Genomic DNA, 23,662 nt, shown 5'->3' with positions numbered 1-23,662 from the left:
GCATGTTGTCTCTTATATGTGGATGTTAGCTTTCAATATGCCTGCTTACATCCCATATAACCAGAGAATTTAGGGATCTAGTAAGGAATTGGTGGGGGGAGTCTTCTAAGGAAGGAGAAATAGAATATATTTTTATGAAAAGGTAGGGGTGGGGCTGAAATAGGAAGATTAAATGGGGAAGTGGGGGGAAGAGGAGATTTGGTGGTTTGAATGAGAATGAACCCCTCCATAGGCTCATATGTTTGAATGCTTGGTCTCCAGTTAGTGGAACTATTTGGGAAGGATTAGGAGGTGTGGCCTTTATTGGAGTAGGTATGGCCTTGTTGGAAGAAGTGTGCCACTGGGGATGAGCTTTGAGGTTTCAAAAGCCCATGGCAGGCCCAGTCTCTATTTTTCTCCTCTTGCCTGTGGATCAGAATTTCAAGCTCTTAGCTACTGCTCCAGCACCATGCCTGTCTGTTTCCTGCAATGATGATCATGGACTAACTCTCAAAAATTGTAAGCAAGCCCCTAATGAAATGTTTTCCTTTATAAGAGTTGCCTTGGTTATGGTGTCTCCTCGCAGCAATAGAACAGTAACTAAGATGGGGGGACCATAGGGAGGGACAACTAACACTAAGGATTATTTGAGGACCATATGGACACCTACTACTGTAGAAGCTTCCTAACAGATATACGTATCTGAAAGAAATCTAAATGGAGTCACTGAACAATGGCAGAGACAATGCCTCAACTAGATATCTTATGTACCAAGTGAAACCTCCACTGCCAGGAATAGGTTACATCTAGTTGAATTTTATACCAAAAAGGCAACAAGGAAACCCCCAAACATCTCCAGCATTTGTCAAGACTATTGGCTGTGCTACAAGCTGATGGTAATTCCCCATTGCTGAAGAAAACACTTACGTATCTCATTGAATACAGAAAAGTTGAGCTGGTACCTAAGTAGGGGCTTCACCCCTACTGACTATTGTTCACTGTCCTGTATGGTACTCTGCACTTGATTAGGGGAGAAAGGTAACCATCAACCCAGCTTCAAACCCTGGGTTGTACAGTGGTGACCTGCCTGCAAGATATGATGCTGGTGGAATAGTGTCACACTGTGGGAGTAACCAAATACTCTCTGATTGGATTTAAGACCCACTCCACAAGGTGAAACTCGTCCATGACACTGCTCAAGTCACTAAGACCTTGAGACTGGACAGGCCGTGGACCTAAGGGAAAACCAAATACTATTGCTCTGCTACAGGAACATAGCAACAAGATATTGAATAATATTCTGTTATACCCATCAGTCAGTGCCTCACTCAGCCGTTATCAGAGAAGCTTCTTATGGTAGGTGGGAACTAACACAGAGACCCACAGCAGGATAATACACAGACAGTGCGAGATTTTGGAATACTCAGTCCTAAATGGCATGTTTTCATCAAACCCTCACCTCAGGCTCAGGGAACTGCAGAGGAGGAGGCAAAAAAAAATTTAAGAGCCAGCGAGGATGAAGGATATCAAGGAAACGGTGTTCCCCCAAGACAACGGGACTGATGCACAAATGAATTCACAGAGACTGGCAGTGTGCAAGAGCTTGCACAGGTTTAAGCCAGATGGGGTCCCAGCGCTGAGATGGGGAAGTGACAATGGGCCAACCAAGAAGCTACTTGCAATTGATGCCCACTTTCAAAGGAAAATATCAGTTTTCTCCAGTGGACTCTCACTGGGTATATTCACCACATTTCATAGGTAGGCCCTATGCCCGGCAGTAATGGTCAACACAAAATGAACTCAGTGGTATCTTTGTAGACTTTAGGTCTCATATTGCTTTGTTTGGGCACGTTTTTGTCTTATTGGTCTTCTACTTACATATTTTGGTTTCCATTTTGTGGAAAGTATGTGAGTTTCTTATTTTATTTTAAGACATGAAAGATGGAGTTGGGTGGCTAGGAAGGTAGATAGGATCTGGGAGGAGTTGGGGAAGGGAAAAAGTGTGATCAGAATATATTGTATGAAAAATTTTTTTCAATTAAAAACTTTTTTTTTTTTTTTTTGGTTTTTCGAGACAGGGTTTCTCTGCATAGCTTTGCGCCTTTCCTGGAGCTCACTTGGTAGCCCAGGCTGGCCTCGAACTCACAGAGATCCGCCTGGCTCTGCCTCCCAAGTGCTGGGATTAAAGGCGTGCGCCACCACCGCCGGCTTCAATTAAAAACTTTTAACAGAATAAAAAAGAAATATTCTGCTTTGTATGATTTTTGTCTTAGCTGCATTAAGGGTGGAAGCATGACTTATGTATGTACCATTAGCTAGTGGTCTCTCTCTCAATGTTTCTCTTTTTCTCTTTCTTTCTCTATTTTATCACTTTTTCTCATCCTCTCTTTCCCCCTTCCTCACTCCTTCTCCACACACTGTTTTCTCTTCTTCTTTGGAGAATCCTGATAAATACAACTAATAAGGAGATAGTTACAATAGATTACTTTAAAACGATCAATTTAGCATACAAAAGAGAAACTGAGTTAAATAAAGCAAATGGAGAGATAACTAGAAATCTCCACGACTGTGGTCTCCCACCCCAGTCACACTTCTCTGAGGCCTTGTGAAAGGAGGTACCCATCTGTGACCTGCACTATTGTGTCTCTAATGCTGACCACAACTTTTGCCACATCATAGGCACTTGGTAATATTGTTGGTTGAATGAATGAGCAGTTTTGAAATCTTCCAAACAGAAGGAAAGATGAACACTTAATGTCACAGGATCAGGAAAAAGTTATGACAACCATATACTCAGCAAAAAGTCGGTATCCAAGTCTGCACGTGAGTTCTACATCCCAGCTTTAAAAAGTTCAATAGAAAAATAAAAATGTGGACAAGAATTTCACAGCACAGGGAAGCTAGTCAGCTCATTCGCCAGTTAAACGGCCTCATTAAACGTCAAAGAAATGCACTTTATTAAAACAGGGACAGAACAACACCAACCAATGAGATTGTCAAGAAGCTGGTATTCTAACAATAGAGGATGGGCAAGAACATGGAGTAGAAAAAGGAATACATGCATTATGCATACGAGTGTAAATTGGTATAACTACTTAGAAAACAATGTAGCGTAAAAAATTATTCTACCCAAGGATTCTACAGTCCTACTCTATCAGTTCCAGTGATCAAATACCTGACAGAAGCAACGTAAGGGAGAAAGACTTAATTTTGGCTCACAGTTCAAAGGGATAGAGTCCATCACAATAACAAGATATGGCAGCAGGAGTGGCCCAGGGCTGGGACAGTGGAAGCATGAAGGGGCTGGTTACATGGTAGCAACCAGGAACCAGTGTGTTCAGCACGAATGTAACCCCATCTTTATGTCTCTGCAGCTATGTCCCACATCCAGAAGGTTCTACAACCTCCCAAACAACACCAAATGGGGACCAAGTATTCAGATACATGAGTCCATGGGGAACATATTCATCCAAAACATAACATACTCCCAGAGAAAGCCTTGCACATCTGTAATGGGAATCATGAGAAAAGTATGGGAATGTTCAGAGCAGTGCAGTTCCTAATGGAAAGACACAGAAACTTGATCAAATACCTATTGTCAGGTATATGTCTCTATTGATGAGCAAAGAGAAAGATGGCATGATGATGCCAGCTCTTGTATAGTCCCCAAAGAATGTCTTCTATATTGTCCAACCAGAAAATGCAGAATAAATGATTTTTTAAACCCAAGCAATGTAATTCATCATGTCCCTTCTTTTTCTTCCCACTTTCAAAATGATTTATAAGCCAGATGTGGTCCTTTAATCCCTGCTTTAAGTTCCTTCAGAGGCAGATGAAAGCTGTGAGTTCTAGGCCAACCTGGTCTACATTGAGAGGGTGATATAGAGAGACCTGTCTATAAACACACACACACACACACACACACACACACACACAAAACAAACAAACAAACAAACAAACAAACAAACAAACAAACACAACAAAATTTAACTTATAGTAGGAAGTATGGCTATAAAAGAGAAATAATTTGCCAAGTTGAAACTCTGACTTTACAAAGTCTAGAGTGTGAATGTATAAGAAAATACTTTTAAAAATAATTTCATGACCGACTTTGAAGTAAGTTTGTTAGTCTCTGACTTGCACACTGACTTCGTCTTCACTTTGAAACCCACTTACACCCTAATAAAATGAGCCAGAAAAGCCATGGGGAGGATGTGGTCAGTTCCTTTCGCAATAGTAATGACCTAATGCCTGCGAGAACTGCCTTTTCCTCATAGCTGAGGCCACTTCAGCCACTGATGAAAACAGCAGATGCCGTGGGACATGTCCCCTCCCGGTCAGCAGATGCGAATGGCCCTCTCATTGAAGAACAACAGTGCCAAGGAGTCTGTTTACTCCGCTAAGCCCCGTTATGAGAATACCAAATGTGCCCTCAAGAAAAGCACCATTAGTGTTAAGGGTTGAATTCCATCTCTCAGGAACAGAAAAAAGGCAAGAAGGAAGGGAAAAAAAGCCCGCTTGGGAAACAGGAGACTCAGTTAATATGCTAGAGGAAGAAAATGTAAAAAAATAAGATGCAAGCAAAGAGTGAGGAGATTAGAGGGTCAGCCACATTTGGCTCCTAGTGCTGGTTATTGCTAACTAGTCAAACTCTGATGTTCTGTCGTTTTGAGGAAGCTGATTAGAATGTTATGTCTCAGCTCCTTTATTTGAGGGATGGACGAAATACAAGAGCCACTTTGCAGAGTTATGAGAATATAATAATCCCCATTTCATTCTTAGTCTACTCCACAGCAGGGGCACAATGACCTTAAGAGGGGGTTCTGGGTTCTGAGTTGAGTGGCTTGTTTTATTTATCAAAGGTTGCTTTAGAAGTCTCTTAAAGGGTCTTTATACTGCCAAGTTCATGTTCTGTATTTAAGCCACCAGCTCATGATGACTATCCAGAAGGCACAATGACAGTGTAAATCTGCCACTAAACATGGGTTAGGTAGCAGCTAAACAACAATGGTGCAGATTTTACCTCTGTGAGTGACACTTCTGAGCTCCAGAATCCTACACAGAAGAACTTGTTTGACATCTGCACGTGGATATGTCAGGCCTTTCTAACTTGGCTCATCCAAACTGGAGCTCTTCCATCAACGAGTTGGCTCTTTCTCCATCTCAGTCAACTATGTTTTTGTGCATCCAGATGCTCAAGCCAGAAATCTTAGAATCATCGCCAAGTCATACCATCCCTTTCAAAAAATAAATCTTTGAGAATTTCTAACAATGTATTTTGATCATATATATGCCTCCCCCAACTCCTCCTAAAACCATCCTTACCCCATCCACCCAATTTCTAGTTTTCTTCTTCTTCTTTTTTTTTTTTTAACTGGAGTCCACTTTGTATTACGCAACTACTCCTGGGAGTGGGACCTGCCTTAGAATGTGATCATGCAACCATGGATCACACCATTAAGAAAACCGACTCTCCTTATGCCAGCAACTGTCAAATGCCAATGGTTCCTAAGTTAGTGGTGGGGTTTCATGGTTATCCCAACCCCTCCCATGATGACATTTTGTGTGGCTTGCTCTAAAGTAGGTCTCACAGTCGATGTGACTTTATATGCACAACTAGAAAATGGTTTCCTTGAGGTGATCTATCACCCCTGGCTATTGCAATCTTTCCATCCCCCTTTCTTTGAAGATCTTTGAGCTTGAGTGGAGGGGTGTGATATGTAAATCCCATTTAGGGTTGAACACTCCAGGGGTTCTCATTATCTGCATGATGACCAGTTGAGGGTCCCAGTCTCATGGTAATTGCCATTTACTACAAGCAGAAACTTCCCTAACTTCATCCCTTTCTAAAAGAAAATTTTTTCATATTAGAAAGTCAGTAAGTAGTCCATAAACCAGTCCTTGCTAAAGATAGTCAATAATGAAGATAACTTTGTTTCCAGGTGGATTTCTCACCTGGTCCTTGCTTTCTCCTGATTTGTTCTGTGTGTCACTTAATGAGTCTGCTCTCCAGAAAGTTCTCTGTAAGCCCCTCCTCCCCATGTATGTCCATGCCAAGGCTTCCAGGGCCATTTCTTCTATTCCACTCTTTGCTGAGGCTCGGCTCCTCTCCCGTTGCTTAGCATTCCCAGGACCTCTGCTCTGACTTCTCTACATCCTGACAAAGCTTCTGCTCCCTCTCTCCATCCAGGCTCTCTCTTCTCTGGACCATGTTGATGGCTTCCAATAGTTGACGGCTTTCATACTAAGAATGGCTTCATTTGTTAGTCGCCCCAGAACTCTCTCAGTTTTAGAAACCTAGACTTGGGGAAATGGAGTTTAGTTTAGTGGTAGATGCTTCCCTAGCATGGTCAAGGCCTTGCATTGAGCCCTCGGTACTAATAGGGGGGGGGGGGCGATGAAATGGGGGGAAGGGATTTTCATTGGCTTTATTCCTTACTTCTAGAAAGTTCTTCATAAAGATTTCTTTCTTTCAGACTTGTCCCCTTCACAGTCACTGTTATTTCCTGAATAGTTGTCTTTCTTTCCTTTCTCCAGTTTTATTTTTTCTTTGATTTTCCTCTTACTGGTGTGTCCTGAAGTCTCCAAAGAGAAACAGAGGAAGAAATGAAGAGAAGGATTTTTTTATGAGCTTTGCATGTGTTTGATTCTGCATTTCTGCAAACTTTTCTTTTTCTTTTTTAAATTTAATAAAGTTTATTTGTTACAGATGCTCTATTAACATTCTCTCAGATTGTCTTTCTCAAGGGGACAGTGCAGTTGTGATCCCAGTTTGTGTTTTTCTGACTATTTTCTTTCTTTTTTTTCATTTTTCTTTATTAAGAATTTTTCTACTCATTCCACATGCTATCTACAGACCCCCCTCCCCCTCTTCCCACCCCCCAGCTCTCTTTCCCATGCCACCCTGTATCCCCACATCCCCCAAATCGAGGTCTCCCATGGGGAATCAGCAGAACCCAGCCCACTGAGGCTAGGCAGATCCAAGCCCCTTCCCACTGCACCAAGGCTGTGCAAGGTGTCACACCACAGGCACCGGGTTCCAGAAGCCTGCCCATCTTGAGTAAGGTAACCCAGACTCAGAAGGACAAACACAGTATGTACTCACTCATGAGTGGATAATAAAGGGGAGGGAAGGGATGGCCAGACTGCTCCAGAGAGGCTAGCTAACAGGAAAAGACCCTAGGAGGGACACATGGATGACTCTGTGAAGGAAAAGTGGATGAGATCTACATGAGTGGACTGGGTGTGTGTGTGGGGATTGGCAGAGGGTGAGGAGTGGGAGATGAGAACATAGGGAAATGGGAGGGTCAAGCTGGAACAGGGACAGAGTGGGAGGGCAGGGAGGAAGATACCATGATAGATGAGGACATCATGGAAATAGGAAGAGACAGGGTGCTGGGGATGCTCTCAGGAATCCACAAGGTTGATCCCACCTGGGTCTGCTGGCAATGGTCCAGAGGGTGCCTGGACTGGTCTACTCTGGTGACCAGCCTAGCAAATAACCTATCTGTCATCATAGAATCATTGTCCAGTGACAGATTGAGGCAGATACAGAGATCCACGGCCAGGCACCAGGCTGAGATCCGAGAATCCAACTGATGAGAGAGAGGAGAGATACTGCAGGCGAGGGGCATCGAGATCATGATGAGAGGATGTGTAGAGATGACTGGCCACACTAGTGGAAGCCCATGAACTGTGGACTGGTGGCTGTGGAACCCCCATGGGACTGGACTAGGCCTTCTGGTTGTTTGGCTTGAACTGTTTGGGGGGCACCCAGGCAGGGGGATCAGGATCTGTCCCTGGTCTATGGGCATGCTTCTGCAAACTTTTCTTTTTAATATTCCTCCCCTGCCATCCCCTCCCACCCCCTCCCCTCCCCTCTCCTCTGCTCCCCTCCCCCCCCATCCCCTCTCCTCTTTTCTTTCCAAGTCTATCCAATTCATGAGAAGTTTTGCTTCTGTCTGGTTGTTGGGAACATTAAGAATTCAGCTAGGCGGGTCCCCTTCACCCTGAGTTGCAATGTTCTTTTGTAATGAGCCTTTTGTGGTCATTTCTCTCCGATACACCTTAGTTCAGGACAAACCTACTGTTTCTCAGCTTCCCCACAAGATCTGTGTTGACATGACTACATCTGGGACAGGAATGTGCTGCACATTTCGACCCTGAGCATTTAATTAAGTGCCAGGTGTCCGTGTCACCTTTGGCATATTTTTGGGGGAAGCTCCTTTCTGCCATTCTAGTTTGTTTTCTTGGGATGTCTTTCTCTTTGTGTAATGTTTTAGTTCCCAACAGGACTTTATATAGGAAATTTAAGCCATTCTCTACTCATTAATCTCCCAGAAACATGGTAATTATCAGATGATTCTTATTCATTAAGCTACAGTTGTATCAGTTCTTTTTATTGTTTTTCATTATACAATATTTTCTGTTCTGCCATCTACACCTTTCTAACTCTGGTTTTTCAGGTAAGATGAAAGTCCTTTTTGTACATGAGGCTGACGATGGGGTTTCCCATCCTGGGGTCTGAGCTGGGGAGGGCAGTGGCTAGGTCTGTGAGCAACATTAACAAATCCTACTGCCCATCAGAACTTTCTGTCTGTCGCTTCTTAACCTGGTGTGGTACTTGGGAATTTCCAAGAATTTGGAACATACTTCCCCAGAACTGTGGATAAAGGCCAAACAAATCTCCCATCTCTGTTCATGTATTCTGAAATGAAATCATGCTGTTAAATATTTTAATAAAACAAAAATCCACATCTCAGCATTCCAAAGCACACTGGTTTTCAGAAGTGTGTTTACAGCTGGGGGAACTTTAAATCTGTCAGCATATCTTATTTTAAAAACTGAAATGAGACAAACGGGATAAAGGTGAAATGAGAACTTCTGTCAGCAGCAGAAGCACAGGGAAAGAATTCTTCCTAATGTAATCTTGATGAAAATTTTACAAATTGCTGCACACCAAGACGAACTTCTGTCCTTTGTGTATTATGTATATATGTAAATAAACACCCCCCACCCACCCACCCACCCACCCACACCACCACCCAACACACACACAATTAGTCTCACTGTATGGCCCTGGCTAGCCAGACTTGCTATCTAGACTAGGCTGGCCACAAACTTACAGTGATTGGCCTGTCTCTGTCTCTTGGGTGCTGAGATTTAGTGTGTGCACCACCATACCCAGCTTGCGTAATATTTTTATAAAGTGCTTAACCCAGTTAGCCAAGCAACTTTAGATACATGATCTTATCTGGGATTTACAAAAGAAGTATGTAGGTGGAAATGAGCTGTTTCCCTTTTACAATCCAGGTAAGGTGAGCGGGGTTGGGAGTTATTAATGATTTGCTACTGGGTGGGACCCACGTGACAAACTGCTGTTCCCCTTATACTGACTGCTTTTTAACCTCCTTCAGTACTCTGTGCAAGTAAGGATGACGCCCACCTAGTGATAATATGCCTTAGTGTGTGTTTATAAATATTAACAATGAATGCCTGAAATTTATCTATACCCTGAGGCCAAGAGTTACTATGAAACAGGAGTTGAGATGCTGTAACATAATCAAAAATAAATATCTGGGTTCCCACCCTAGTTATTGTGCCTAACTCCTTAAACATTTGATAAGAGTGTCTTTTGTATGCTAACAGAATAGTTGGCCCCTCAAAGGGCTCACAGAGAACTTCAGATTAGCCCAAAAGGCCAGGTCATAAGTGGACTATTGGCAATTTCACACTCCCGTGCCTTATCCGCAGGAAGTGGTAAAGGGCTGGCTGAAGTGAGGTCAGTCACCAGTGGGAAATGATTATTCAGTATCTTTTTAATGGCATCAGCCTGAAAACCTCTGAAAGAGGGACTTCAAAGAGCTTCCTTCCTGTTGGGTGAACACACGAAAAGTGGCATTTCCAGAGAGAGGGGAACCTCAATATCCCCGCCCAGACCTCTTCCTTCTTACTGTTCCCGAGCTGTTTCCTTTATAATAAAAACGACAATGGCAGGCAGAATGGTTTTCAAGTTCTGGGGATCACAAAAGCAAATTACCAAGGGTGTCCCAGGAACCCCTGAAATTAATCAGGGAGTAGGACCAAGGATGGGGCTTAGGATCCAGCTCAGTGGGCAAAGCGCTTGTTTGGTATACACAAGACCCTGGGTTTCATCTCGAGGACTTGGGAGGGATGGAGATGAGGCAGAGTACCAGTGCCGACTGGGGACTTGTCTGGAGAACACCTGAGGTAGGGGTGGTTTTGTGAAGCTGAGCTTCCGTGTCAGAATTAAACTGTAGAACGCGCACACAGTATCTGATGAGCTGGAGAGTAGCTGGTAAGAGAAGACAGTATCAGCAGCCACAGCAAGCGCCGTGGGAAGAAACAACTTGAGATGCTGTTCGTGCTTGTGGGGCAGAGAGAAACTCAGTGGTGTGCATGGGACCTAGAACCTTGGTCTCATTTAGACCTCCTTTGCTGGTGCCGTCACACAGTCTTCCTGTAAGAAAAGATCCTCAACCACCTGGATGCCTGCACTAGCTGTGAACTTCTGCCAGGCTTCCCAGGCATCCTGGTTGATGGGGTCCTCGATGGCCCCAGATGAAGGACTTGCACAGGTCAGCCAGCTGGTTGGATGTGATGTACCTGCTGGCATCATCAGGAGACTTGAAGTCCAGGTCATACTTGCCAGACGTGAAGAACTCAGAGGCAGCCACATCTGGCCACTCGGAGCCCTGCTGGAGCCCCTAGCTTTGTAATCACGTGACTGGTCTGAGTCGTTTTTTCTGTCACCTCACTTCCAAGCTAGTATTGGAGCCCAGTGTCATCTCTAGGGTGGCCGCAGGCAAGACCCCTGCCCCAGCAGTTCTGCGGCAAAATAAAGCCTCAGTGACCCATTAAAAAAAAGAAGACCCTCAACAGTAAACAACATGAAACCATGAAGAAAGTAAGTTTGGATTTTAAAGTGTTCTATGCTGAAAACTGAGAGTCAAAAGATGAATTAAGTAAGCATCTATGTTGCTTCACTTGAATTTGTCCCACCTTCCCACTCCCTCCCTCTTCCTCCGGGGATAAGGTTTCTCTGTGTAGCTTTGGGGCCTGTTCTGGAACTTGCTCTGTAGACCAGGCTGGTCTTGAACTTACAGAGATCCACCTGCCTCTGCTTCCTGAGTGTTGGGCATAAAGACCTGTGCCACCACCGCCCAGCTTCACTTGAATTTGTTATGGAGCATTTTCTCTCTTCCAAGGAAAACAGTGACAAATACTTATATTCAAGCACGTTATTTGTAGCTTCCTGTGCTGTGGGATGTTCTGTATGTCCTGTGGGAGCCCTTCTTGGGTTCTTTGTGGCGTTACCCAGCAGGTCCGCATAGAGGATGATTAGGACCATGGGCCTGAGTGCAGGTGTTTGAGATGGTCTGCACTTGGCTGTGCTGGGGGATGGTCTGTATGTCAAGTTGCTCTGATTGGTTAATAAATAAAACCTGATCGGCCGTGGCTAGGCAGGAAAGATAGGCGGGACTAACAGAGAGGAGAAATAAAAGGACAGAAAGGCAGAAGGAGACGCTGCAGCCACCGCCATGACCAGAGACACTGCAGCCGCCACCATGACCAGCAGCATGTGAAGACGCCAGTAAGCCACCAGCCACATGGCAAGGTATAGATGTATGGAAATGGATCAATTTAAGATAAAAGCACAGTTAGCAAGATAAGGACAGTTAGCAGGAAGCCTGCCACGGCCATGCAGTTTGTAAGCAAAATAAGTCTCTGTGTTTACTTGGTTGGGTCTGAGCGGCTGTGGGACTGGCGGGTGACAGAGATTTGTCCTGACTGTGGGCAAGGCAGGAAAACTCTAGCGACATTCCTGTGCTAATAATATGTGACCCATGGCGTCCTTGATGCCTCATGGAATGATCAGGACAATTATTAAGAAAATGCACAGACAGGCTGGAGAGACGGTCCAGCAGTTAAGAGCATTAGCTGCTCTTGCAGAGGACCTGGGTTTTGTTTCCAGCACCCACATGATGGCTCACAACCATCTGCAACTTCAGCTCCAGGAAATCTGACACTCTTTTCTCGTCTTCACAGGCACTAGGCTTGCACATGGTATACATACATGCATACTGGCAGAACACCCATACACATAAAATAAAAATAAGTAAATCTTAAAAAAAAAAAAAAAGGAAACGAAAACCCACAGATTCTCTTATGAAGGTAAGATGGGCGGGAGGTTAGGGGTCACCCCTCTCGCTCCCCTTGCTGGATACATGTGGATGTTTCTGTTGTTTGACTGAGTGGGAGGTGTCTTAGAAGTTGTCTCAAATGAATTCTTCAAGAGAGGTGCTTGCTAAAAGACTCAAAGGAACATTACAGCTCTATGTGCCATGCAGTGGAGCCTGGTCAGGTTAAGTGGGTTTAGAGGCTCCTTAAAGATAAGAAAGAAAACAGGAGCTGAAGAGTTACCTGTTGTGCCTGTCACACAAGCAGGAGGACCTGAGTTTGCATCCCCAGCACCAACACAAAAAGTTAGGCATGATGGTTTAACTTTGTAAACCAGCGGTGGGGGTGGGGAGACAAGTGGACCCCTGGCCATCACTGGCCAGCCAGCCTACCCAATCAGTGATCTCCAGGATCAGTAAGAGACTCTGTCCCACAAAATGAGGAGAGTAGATGAGAAGGACACCTTATGACCTCTGACCTCCACATGTATGCGCACACATGCACACACATGAATGAACAAAGAACACACACATGAAGGAGGAGGAGGAGGAGGAGATCAATAGTGAGTCAAATACGAATCAAGGCTCTGAGACTCTTTATTCCAGAGCTAGACCATTTTTACCCATGAACTTAACCAAACTGTTAATGCTTTCCTTGTGTTCTTGGAAAAGATAATAATAATAATAATAATAATAATAATAATAATAATAATAATAATAATAAATAATAATATGAGAGTACAGTTCATACCTCAGGGCATTTGATAATTGGCTGTGTATCCTCAGAGTAGCTGATCTTCAGGAAGACATTTTAAATTGCACCTTGGTTATACTTTTTCAATAGATACTTAAATTAGATTCTTATGTATGGAAAACACTGGTGACAGAGGGGGAGGTACCCAAGCAAGGTTAGAGAGGAGGTGAGGGTGAGCAGGACTCTTGGCCTTTTCTGGTAATTTTCCTTAAGGACATGATACCTTTAAAAAAAAAAAAAAAAAAAAAAAGATCAGTGACAAATATGATTCTCAAAGTTGACCTTGGCTAGTTGTGGCTTGGGCAGAATTTCTTGCCTCATTTCTCCAGAAGTAAAGGAAGTGACAAATTATAGATTCTGCAGAGTCACAGGCAAGCTAAGTATTTAACTTTGTGTTAAGGGCTGGGCCCAGTGTACCTTGACAAATATTCAAAGCTTGCCAAATGTGTTCCTTCCAAGTATCAACACATAGGAAAAGGAAAGGCCTACTAGATAGTCTTACATGGATGGGGCAAGTTAAAGGCAGGTATTTGTCCTGTTAGTTTATTATCTGCACATTTACATACTAAACAATTGAAACAACAGCTTAGTTAGCAACAGCAACCTAAGACCAAGGCTAAATTTCTTAGGTGTTTAAAATAATAACAGCAGAGCTTTGTTTGAACACAGATTATTTCACTCATTAATTTTTTAGTAAGCATAGACAACAATGAGCTTTTCTATGACTTTTTTTTCCTATGTAGGTATGTGCACATATTTGTGTGTGTGTGCTGGAGTACATGTGTGTGCATTGTGCATGGAGGCCAGGGGTCATCCTCAAGTGTTGCTCTTCAGGAGCCACACATCTTATTTTTGGAGACAGGTTTGCTCATAGGTCTGTTCCAATAGGAATAGCCACGGAGGTGAGAGAGCTCCTAAGGGACCAATGGGGAGGAGAGGACCTTCCAAGGAAGGGGATGTAGAGTCTAGTGCTATAAAGAGATGAAGGGGGAACTAGAAAAGGAGGACTAGATGGAAAAGGGAATGAGAGGGCAGGGTAAAGGAGAGAAGATGAAGGTGGACGACTAACAGTAAAGACCTTTTGAAAAGCCATACGGAAATATACTGCCATAGAAGCTTCCTAAAATATAGACATACGTGAAAGAAATTTAAATGGAGTCACAATATAATGAGGGAGACAGTGTCCCAAGAAGACATCTTATGCCACCAAATAACACTTCCACTGCCAAGAATGGGTTAAATCTTGCTGAGCTATTGGCCAAAGGGGTCCCATAAGCCACTCCCAGGGGTTAAGGCTCCTGGTTACTCTCTATAATCTGATAGTAAGAGCCTACTACTGAAGACACAAGTTCTTTATGTCGTCAAATGTGGAGAAATTGAGCTGGAGCCCAAATGAAAGTTTCACCCCTACTGACAAGCACTCATGGTTCTGAAAGGTACTTTGCAGACCGGAGGACAAAAATGTAATTATCAACGGGAAGGCAGCAGGCTGAGAAAGCCTTGGAGAACAAGCCAGTAAGCCGTGTTCTTCCGTGGCCTCTGCTTCAGCTCCTGTTTTTAAGTTCCTGGTTGAGTTCTTGCCCTGACTTCCCCCAGTGATGCGCTGTGATGTGAAGGTGTAAGCCAAATAAACCCTTGCTATGGGATGGTCTGTATGTCAAATCTGTTGCTCTGATTGGTCAATAAATAAAACACTGATTGGCCAGTGGTCAGGGCAGGAAGTAGGTGGGACAAGGAGAGAGGAGAATTCTGGGAAGCAGAAGGCTGAGGCGGAGAGACACTGCAGCCGCCGCCATGACCAGCAGCATGTGAAGACGCCGGTAAGCCACCAGCCACATGGCAAGGTATAGATTTATGGAAATGGATTAATTTAAGCTATAAGAACAGTTAGCAAGAAGCCTGCCACGGCCATACAGTTTGTAAGCAATATAAGTCTCTGTGTTTACTTGGTTGGGTCTGAGCGGCTGTGGGACTGGCGGGTGACAAAGATTTGTCCTGACTGTGGGCAAGGCGGAAAACTCTAGCTACAAACCCTTTTCTTCCCCCCCCCCAAAAAAAAAGTAATTATCAAGTTTCATCCAGTGATCTACCTGCCTGCAAGATATACTGGTACAATAGTGGTCCAGATGGTATGGAGTAACCAACCACTTTTTAACATTTGATTTAAGGCACATTCCATGAGATAGAACCTATATCTGACACTTCAAAAGTGGTCAAGAACCTAGGACTAGAGATGTCATAGGCCCAGGCTACTACTATTTTTCTGCTAAAGGAACATAGCATAAAAATGAATCTTAATGACTGCATTGCTATATCCATAGAGCAGAGCGTCACTTAACCCTCATCAGAGAAGTTTCTTCTTACAGTAGATGGAAATTAACAAAGAGATCCTCAATTAGACAACGTGTAGAGATTGGGAGACTTTGGAGCACTTAGCCCTAAACAGGATGTCTTTATCAAACTCTTTCCTTCAAGGGCCAGGGATCTATGCAGAAGAGGAGACAGAAAGATTGTAAATGCCAGAGGTGGTGGCTGACTCCAAGGAAACTGTTTTCCAGACACAGCAGTGCCGATAGACACATGAGCCCACGGAGACTGTGACAGCATGCACAAGAACCACACGAGTTCAACCCAGACGAAAATCCCAGTCCTGAGAGAGGAAGTGGACATAACGTCCCACCTCTAACCAAGAAGCTATTTGTAATTGATACCTGCTGGGAAAGGGAAAATCAGTTTTTTCCCCAGTGGAGTGTCACTGGATGTATCAGTCGCTCTCCAGGACAGGCCCCATGCCCAGGAGTAGAGGGGCAACATAAAATAGACGTCACGCTTTTGTGTGTGCTTTTGATTTCGTTTGGGTGGGTTTTGTCCTATCTTCATTTTTCAGTTTGTCTGTTCTGATTTTCATTGTTTGTTGTTTTTTTGGTTCCATTTTGTTCTTCTTTAGGGAAAGAGAGCAAGAAAAACAGGAAGTGAGGTGGAGGGATGTGGGGGAGAATCTGAGAGGAGTTGGGGGAAGGGAAAGAAAAAAATTAAAATTAAAAAGCAGCCTCTCCAATACAACAGAAATTTAAAGAATATAAATAAAGTTACATAACTGTAAGTTTTGAGATAGCTATCAGATAGAATTATCATTTCTGATATAATTGAGTGGACAGATTACTTCCAATAACTTGTATCAAAGCAATACAAGTGAGACAAAATGTCAGTACACGTTTGAGTATTTTAATCAAATAGCACTGATTGTAAGAATGTGGAAAATATGTGTGTGTGTGTGTGAGATATGTGCTTGTACACGTGTGCAGAGGCCAGAGGTCAACATCACATTTCTTCTTCTGTTGCTCCTCTGTATTGTGAGACAGTCTCAAAACTGAAGCCTATCGGTTTGGCTAGGCGGGCTGGCCAGCAGCACTCCAGAGTGAGCCTGTCTCTACCCCTCTCCTGGCACTGGGGATTACAATCACTCTCGGTTTTTATGTGGGTACTTGAGGTCTGGACTCTGTTTCTCATGTTTGCTTAAAAGTCTCCTCAGCTCTGAAAATACCTTTTAAAAGAAAACAAAACTGAGTGAAAGTCACCTAAGTAAAGAGTCGGAAATTTTCGGTTAATTTTTAATGCAGGAACGTGTGTGTGTGTGTGTGTGTGTGTGTGTGTGTGTGTGTGTGTGTGTGTGTGTGTGTGTTTGGGTTGGAGCAAAAGTCAAAAGTCATTTGGGGGGGGGGAGGAGGTCTACCACAGTGAGCACGAGGAGGATGAAGGCAAAGTAGCCGCAATCCCTTGTCAGAGCTAGCCGTCGAGCGGACCAGGTAGCTGGGTGGAGGTGTGTGAATTGCAGACTGCCAGTCAGTTCCAGGCAGTGTCAGAGTTTATTTCACAGCCAGCTTATATACACACTTGAAGAGCAGAAGTAGAATAATGCACAGCGCAAGCATTTTCTATCCTGTTCTTGGGTCAAGGAGCAGGCAGTTTCATTTTCTATCACAATGTACCTTTGGCTGGAGCGTGTGTCTAGCTAGATAGTATGTTCTTTCCCATGGGAAATCAGGACTTTCTCACAGCCCTTTAAGGAGACTCTATGGGCTAATCAGGAGTTTCTCACAGCCCTGGAACAAGCAAGCCTGAACTCTGTTGACTCAGAATAGACTCAAGATTCAAACTGGGACACTGAGTCACTTGTGGACTCCCACAATCCCTTCTGTGAGAAGTTTTAGTTTTAAATACACTGAGTTGTGAAATAGCCTTCTCAGTTCCCTTGTCAATAGTGATGGACTGGAGTATGTTCATTTTCGTTCAAGACTCAGAACATTGGAGCATTCTGTGGTAAAGTCATGGTCACACGTGATTTTGACAAATAGTTTATTCAAGATTATAAACAATGTTATCAACATAATTGGCAACTTAATTATTATTTTAAGTATATTGTACAAATTCACATAGTCAACATTGTGGTTTCCAGGGGGATGGCATAGATTCTGTTTTTACTTTTGTATCTATAAAACAGTGAAAAATTAATTAAACGGTTATATCATGCTACAATTATATGATCTTATACAGCAATTCCTAGCCTCTTTTATGATACATCATACCAGCTATTATATACAATAGCTTTCATCAATTGAAAATTAAATGCTTACACTTTTAGAAATGGTCATATTGTATTCCATCAGTTTTTTGTTATTTTTTTTGCATTTACTGTAAATTTTAAGCCAATAAAAAAGTAGTAGAAATTGCTGTTGTCTAAATAAGCAAAGCTATTCCTTTAGCAGCTTGAAATATTACTATATGGTTGAATATAAAGTTCACTACTTCAGTAACAGTAAAACACACCAAAAAAAGTTCAGTGAACAACCTTGTAACCAATAGGTATATATAAAATTCTACAATGTAAAATAAACAAAGCAGAATAAAAGTGTTGGCATATAGATGGCAGAGAAAATAAAAATGAAGTTTAGGGAGTCGGAGATCTGTTAAGGATATGTTGGTCAAAAGAACCAAAGAAAGGGAGGAAGTTAAACTAATATAGTCCACAGTCAACAGTGCCACTGTGAACCCAAAGAACAAAGGATTTGTGTGTAAGGAAGCAAGCCAGAGATGAAAGTGATAGCTCTTTGGAAATTGGTGAGGAGGACACGGTGTGCCATAAACATAGGCCATGGCCAGCTCTCGAAAATCTGAAGTCAATTCAGTGTCTTTCTAGTGAGAGGACTTCTGAATTCACTGTGTGATCCCATTCTACTTGGATACCCTAACAGGTGTCCTGGTCAGTGCTTACAGAGGAGTTTAAGTTTGTTAAATATAGCCGATGATTTCAATCACAGTCGTGAACTAAAAATGTCTTCTGTTTCCTAATGTAAGCTTGGCTTGCTTAAATTTAAACTGATATCTTAAAAAAAAAATCGGAATTTAACAAAGGAAACAAGTAGCTGGGCATGGTGGCACATGCCTTTAATCCCAGCATTTGGGAGGCAGAGGCAGATGGATCTCTATGAGTTCGAGGCCAGCCTGCTCTACAAAGCGAGTTCCAGGACAGCCAGGGCTACACAGAGAAGCCTTATCTCCATCCCCCTCCGACTCCTCCACCAAAGGATACAAGCATTGGTAACATTATTCCACTTCACAAATACTGGCTTTCTTTCTCTTTAATTTTGTTTTTCAGTTATCCTGCCTTTTCACACATTTACCCTACCTGTCTAGGTACGTGGGCATTTGGAGCACTAGTTTCTTAACAGAAAGAGCTTGTCTGAGGGTTGCCTGGGGCATCTCCAATACATCTGCTTTATTCTGATTGAGAAGCTGTCAGTCATGTAGCAGCTGGCCCTGCACAAGCTGCTCTGGTGTGTCAGTCAACCTTTGATTAGGACCAGGGAAGATCGAGTATTTTTTTTTTTTTAAGGCTTGTAAATTGGACCCTTGTCAAAAGCATAGCACGAGCTATGGTGCTTGCTCATCTGGAGAGATCTGCAAGTGTGAGTTTGTTCAGGACTCAAAGCAGAGGAAAGTAAAAACCAAGGTGGAATCTCTCTCAGTCTCTTTACAAATGCCCAATGCCATATAGTCATGATTTTATTGAATGTGTAGTGATAGAGGAAAAGAAAAGACTTTTTACATATAATAAGATAACATTCCACAGCATCTTAAGCCATTCCCTTAGATGTCTCTTCCTTTCTCTCCCCCCTTTCTTTAGTGGTAACATTTAAGTCGTTCAACCCAGAGCCCACAAGCTTCTTATTCCATTAAACTTTAGAAAGCTTAAACATGATATTTTTGTTATCTTCATCCTCTTCTTCTATTAGAGCAAGCTGGTTATCTTTAACTCCTATGTACGTCCCAGGCTTTTTCTTACATTCAAATAAAACATAGTCGGAGGACTTTCTGTGAAGGACGAAATAGACCTGGTCTGGCAGTGGAACTTGACACTTTTGGAGCTGAGGAAAGAAGAGAAAAAGCCAATATGTGAATGGGAAGTCCAGGGCTGACATCGCCTTCCTGGGTTGGAACTCCTAGGAGAATCAGCGTTTATAACTTGGTCTCTCTAGCAAGTCTGTTGATGGAGTTGAGGAAGGAGGAGGGATGGGTGGAGGAAACAGCAGAGGGCACAGGGTGTGGGTAGGAGTGGAAGTGATTCACAGGGAGTTGGCCCATTGAGATAAGCTGCTTGGTGGAGACTGAGCAGATCTATACGTGGCCCTTCTGGATTTGGGCCCTCTTTTGCTATTTATTGTCTCTAATACAAAGAACATGGTGCTCTGTCTAGCAAACTTTCAGTCTAGCCAGCATTCCCTACAGATTGGTTCATTTCCAATTTAAATGTAGATGTAGTTTTATATACTTTTAATTAGATTGTTAGATTAAATCTGTAATTAAATTATTAAATACAGACCACTTATTTACATTATCTTTAAGGATTTATTTTATTTTAAATATGTCTCTGTGTGGGTATGTGCCCATGAATGTAGATGCCCGTGGAGACCAGAGGCATCTGACCATCTTGGAGCTGGAGTTACAGGTGGTTGTGAGTCGCCTGGCAATAAACCCTGGGGACCCAACTCAGGTCTTCAGTATAAGCTCTCAATCACTAAGGACTTAAGAGTGATTATGATTTTAATCCATCGGGTTTTGAGATGGTTTGTTGCACAACAATGACTGACTTCCTCTGAGGATTAAAAGAGACAGGACTGCTGGAGCATTAAGCAAGGACTTGATGCACCATGGCACTCTGCTTTTATTTTATTTTTTTTATTATATACATGCTAGATAGTGCATTATATACACTTGAGAATATTGTCTTGAGCAGAATGCTGACCACTGTCCACTGTTTCTGTTGATGTCCTACATGACTGGATCACTTTAAATTTTGTATATTTATAGAAATTGTCTTCTTTATAATGCTGTCCTGTTTTTCTCCTAACTTCTTGCTCTGACTTGTTTGTTCTTTGACATGGTCATCCTTTTTGGTCATGACCAGAGTATACCTGCCATTTATTAAGTAAGAATGGATCAGATGTAGAATTTTATGCTGCTAGTAACTGGTGATGTATGGACATGCTTGCTGACCTCCCCTTGGCAGGCTTGGAGCCAGAAATTATTTTAGAAAAGAATTTTTTTTCTGGAAGAACACAGCCAAATGGAAGGATGTGAGATCATTCTGTGTGGAAGTGCCTCTCAAACTGTAGTGAAGGGATGACGCTCTCGGGGGACTGATCAGACATTAGTTCTGATTCAGTTGTGGGGGAGCCTGGAATCCTGCTTTCTAGCAAGTTCCCTGGGGATTCTGTGCTGTTGTGGAGACCAGACTTGTGGTAACAAGACCACACATCCCGCTGCCCTTCTCCTCCTACTCCCGAGCAAGTCATTCAAAGCGACTGACTATGTTTTATTTACAATAGTATGCGCCCAACTCTGTCTCCAGAATTTCCCTAACATCTAAATGCACATCAACTGGTAGAATCGGTTTGTGGCTCTTACATAGTCACATTTCTGTTACCTCCACAGAGTGGTCCTCGTCGTTGGCCTTCAGCCTGATGTCCGTGTCTTTGATAGGACTCATGTTCACCATCAGCAACTTACCATCCACACCATCACCTAACAATGAAAATGATAGCGTGTGAGGTAAGGCATTTGCCACTTGGCTGCATTCTACCATTCTACAAGATAGATGGACAACAGATACCACCACACCAGAAGCTTTTGAGGTATCTATCGTGTGCTGTTGTGGGGGCCAGATAGATGCTTCTGTGGTTAAGAGCACCTGATGCACTTGCAGAGGACCTGGATTCAGTTCCCAGAACCCAGTGAGTGGCTCACTTACAGGGGATCCATTGCTCTCTTCTGGCTTCCTCAAGCACTGCACACATATGCAGGCAAAACATTCACACACGTACATTAAAAATAGAATATTTTTTAAAAGTCTCCTATTATAAATGATTAATACAATTTTACCTGTCAATTAAAATAAAAAGGACAGAAGAAATTATAAGTGAAAAAAACTAAGCCTTGTAACTCATCTTAATTTAACTTAACCCAAAGCATCCAAGATGTGAAGGAAAATAGATCATTAATTCATTTAGAAGTATTTGTACCCAAATAAAACTGAGGAGTCATTATCAAGTAAGTAAAAGGTCTTTCTTCCTATCTTTTCCTTCCTTTCTTCCTTCTTTCCTCCCTCCCTCCTTCCTTCCTTCCTTCCTTCTTTTCTCTTGTTCCTCCTCCTTCTTCTTCTTCTTTTTTTTTTTTGAGACAGGGTTTTCTTTGTTTAACAGCCTTGGCTGTCCTGGAACTTGTTCTGCAGATCAGGCTGGCCTTGAATTTAGAGATTGGCCGGCCTCTACCTCCTGAGTACTGGGATTAAAGGTGTGTGCCACCAAGTCTGGTCCAAGAGTCTTTCTAAATTCCTCAGAGGAGGAGGTTAGGTTTTTAATTTCTGTTGTTGTTCTGATCTTTTCTAGTTGAATTGATTCCAATACACACTACTTTGGGCATCAGCTTCCCTGTGTGCATGTGAAGCCACTGAGTTGTATTTTAATAGATGATCATAGAAAATTTCCCTGCCTGTGTTCTCACGACTCAATGTTGCTTTCGGGCTAAGTTCTGGCCAACTGAAGATGAGCAGTCATATGATGTGTAACTTCTATTTGTGTCCTGAAAGGGAAATAGAATTTATTCACCCACCTTCCTCTCGCTTGCTAATTGGGTATAGTGATGAGGTGTTAGACATGGACAGAATGATGATATAGAAGGAACTGCCTCTGGACAACCTTTGGGCAGGATCTTTTCAGCTGTGGCTGAAGATGGTCTATATTATTATAAGTAGCTTATTATTATAAGTATTATATGTAGCTAAGCCTTTATCCTATTAATCCAGAAATAGATGAGGTGGAATAAATGCTTTGAAGAAGAATGCATCTTACAAGGAGTGTGGGGTTGAAGATAATCTTTTGAACTGCTCTTTCTTTATTGTGGACTATTTTAGACTCATCTTTGTTCTGGATGAGAATTCAAGCAAACCCCCACCCCCACCCCCACCCTGCCTGCACATTACCTGACTCATTTGAGGGATGAGGAGACTCATAGTAACGTAGCAGCATCTTGTCTGAAAGACAACACGGTATCACTTGGTGAGAGACAATTTGTATCTGAAGGTTTCAGTTCCATCATACACAGGGCCAGAAAACCTTGCCCTTAACCTTGTCATATACCAATTAAAGCAAAACTTTAGTAGTTCTCACTTGGTGAGAGACAATTTGTATCTGAAGGTTTCAGTTCCATCATACACAGGGCCAGAAAACCTTGCCCTTAACCTTGTCATATACCAATTAAAGCAAAACTTTAGTAGTTCTCACAAAAATCTCAAAATATATTATGCTGTGATGAATTCTCCAACATGGGTGTTACACTGTTGATGGCAGAGAAATAGTCTTTCACAAATAGTCATTTACGCTAAGACGACATTGAAAAGGTTGGAAAGATCTAGTGAGTATTCAGCATTAATAAACACATGTGTTCTCTCCTTCTGTACTTCCCAATAGTTATTTCTCAACATCTGTATTCTTCCCTGAAGAACCAGACGACACTGAACCCTTCTTAACACAGGAAGACTGGAATTAGCAGAGATGATGAAACCCATTACTGTTGAATATCTCAGTTAATCCATTGTGGATAATTTGGTAGATTTTTTTTAACCTTGCCAGACATCATTACTAAGTATAGACATGAGGCAATAGTCTAAAGTTGTCTACCTTTTTCTTGGTCTTTTCCAGAATCTTCAACATTGATCACATAGCGTCCATTCTCCAATACTTTGAAACAAACAGATTGGTCATCGTATGTGCTCAGGGAAGCACAAGATTCTGTAAAAAGTGAAATTCCTGTCAGTAAGAATAAAAAACAAACAAACAATCCTCTGAACAATTTTCTTGGCTATTTTTTGAAGTAATTTCTCTCGAGAATTTTGTTTTTTAACGTGAGCTACACTTTGTCATTGTAACATAGGCAAAAGCCATAGTTGGCACCAGGGCGGGATTAAAGGTGGTAGCTTCCTGCCTGGTGGGGCTGGGGGTGAAGAAGAGGACAGACAGCTCCATTCCTGCCTTCCTACAGTCTAGGGAACTGTGGGAAAGAATGGCCATGTTTAGGAAGGCATAGGTTAACATATGCCCTTTTATAAAGCATGATTACTTAGGGATTTTTCGACACTCTAGGGCAGTGGTTCTCAACCCTTTTGGGTATTGAA

General features: G+C 42.6%; 1 protein-coding gene across 3 annotated transcripts in view; it reads right to left on the bottom strand.

The window, feature by feature from the left end:
- Positions 1 to 17,272: 17,272 nt before the first annotated feature.
- Positions 17,273 to 23,662, bottom strand: part of Il33 (interleukin 33) — a 37,324-nt gene continuing 30,934 nt past the window's right edge. For all 3 annotated transcript variants that reach the window (XM_006975817.4, XM_076562099.1, XM_006975818.4), the window contains exons 5-8: positions 23,169 to 23,279; positions 22,472 to 22,522; positions 20,918 to 21,015; positions 17,273 to 19,358 (exon numbers count right to left, since the gene is read on the bottom strand). In XM_006975817.4, the coding sequence (XP_006975879.1) occupies positions 19,167 to 19,358; positions 20,918 to 21,015; positions 22,472 to 22,522; positions 23,169 to 23,279 (452 nt within the window). In that variant the 3' untranslated portion in view covers positions 17,273 to 19,166. The remainder of the gene's footprint in view (positions 19,359 to 20,917; positions 21,016 to 22,471; positions 22,523 to 23,168; positions 23,280 to 23,662) is intronic.

The sequence above is a fragment of the Peromyscus maniculatus genome, chromosome 1 (assembly GCF_049852395.1).
Source record: "Peromyscus maniculatus bairdii isolate BWxNUB_F1_BW_parent chromosome 1, HU_Pman_BW_mat_3.1, whole genome shotgun sequence".
NCBI classification, from domain to species: Eukaryota; Metazoa; Chordata; class Mammalia; order Rodentia; family Cricetidae; genus Peromyscus; species Peromyscus maniculatus.
The sequence above is the reverse complement of the archived record's forward strand: the minus strand, read 5'-3'. Positions and strand labels throughout refer to the sequence as shown.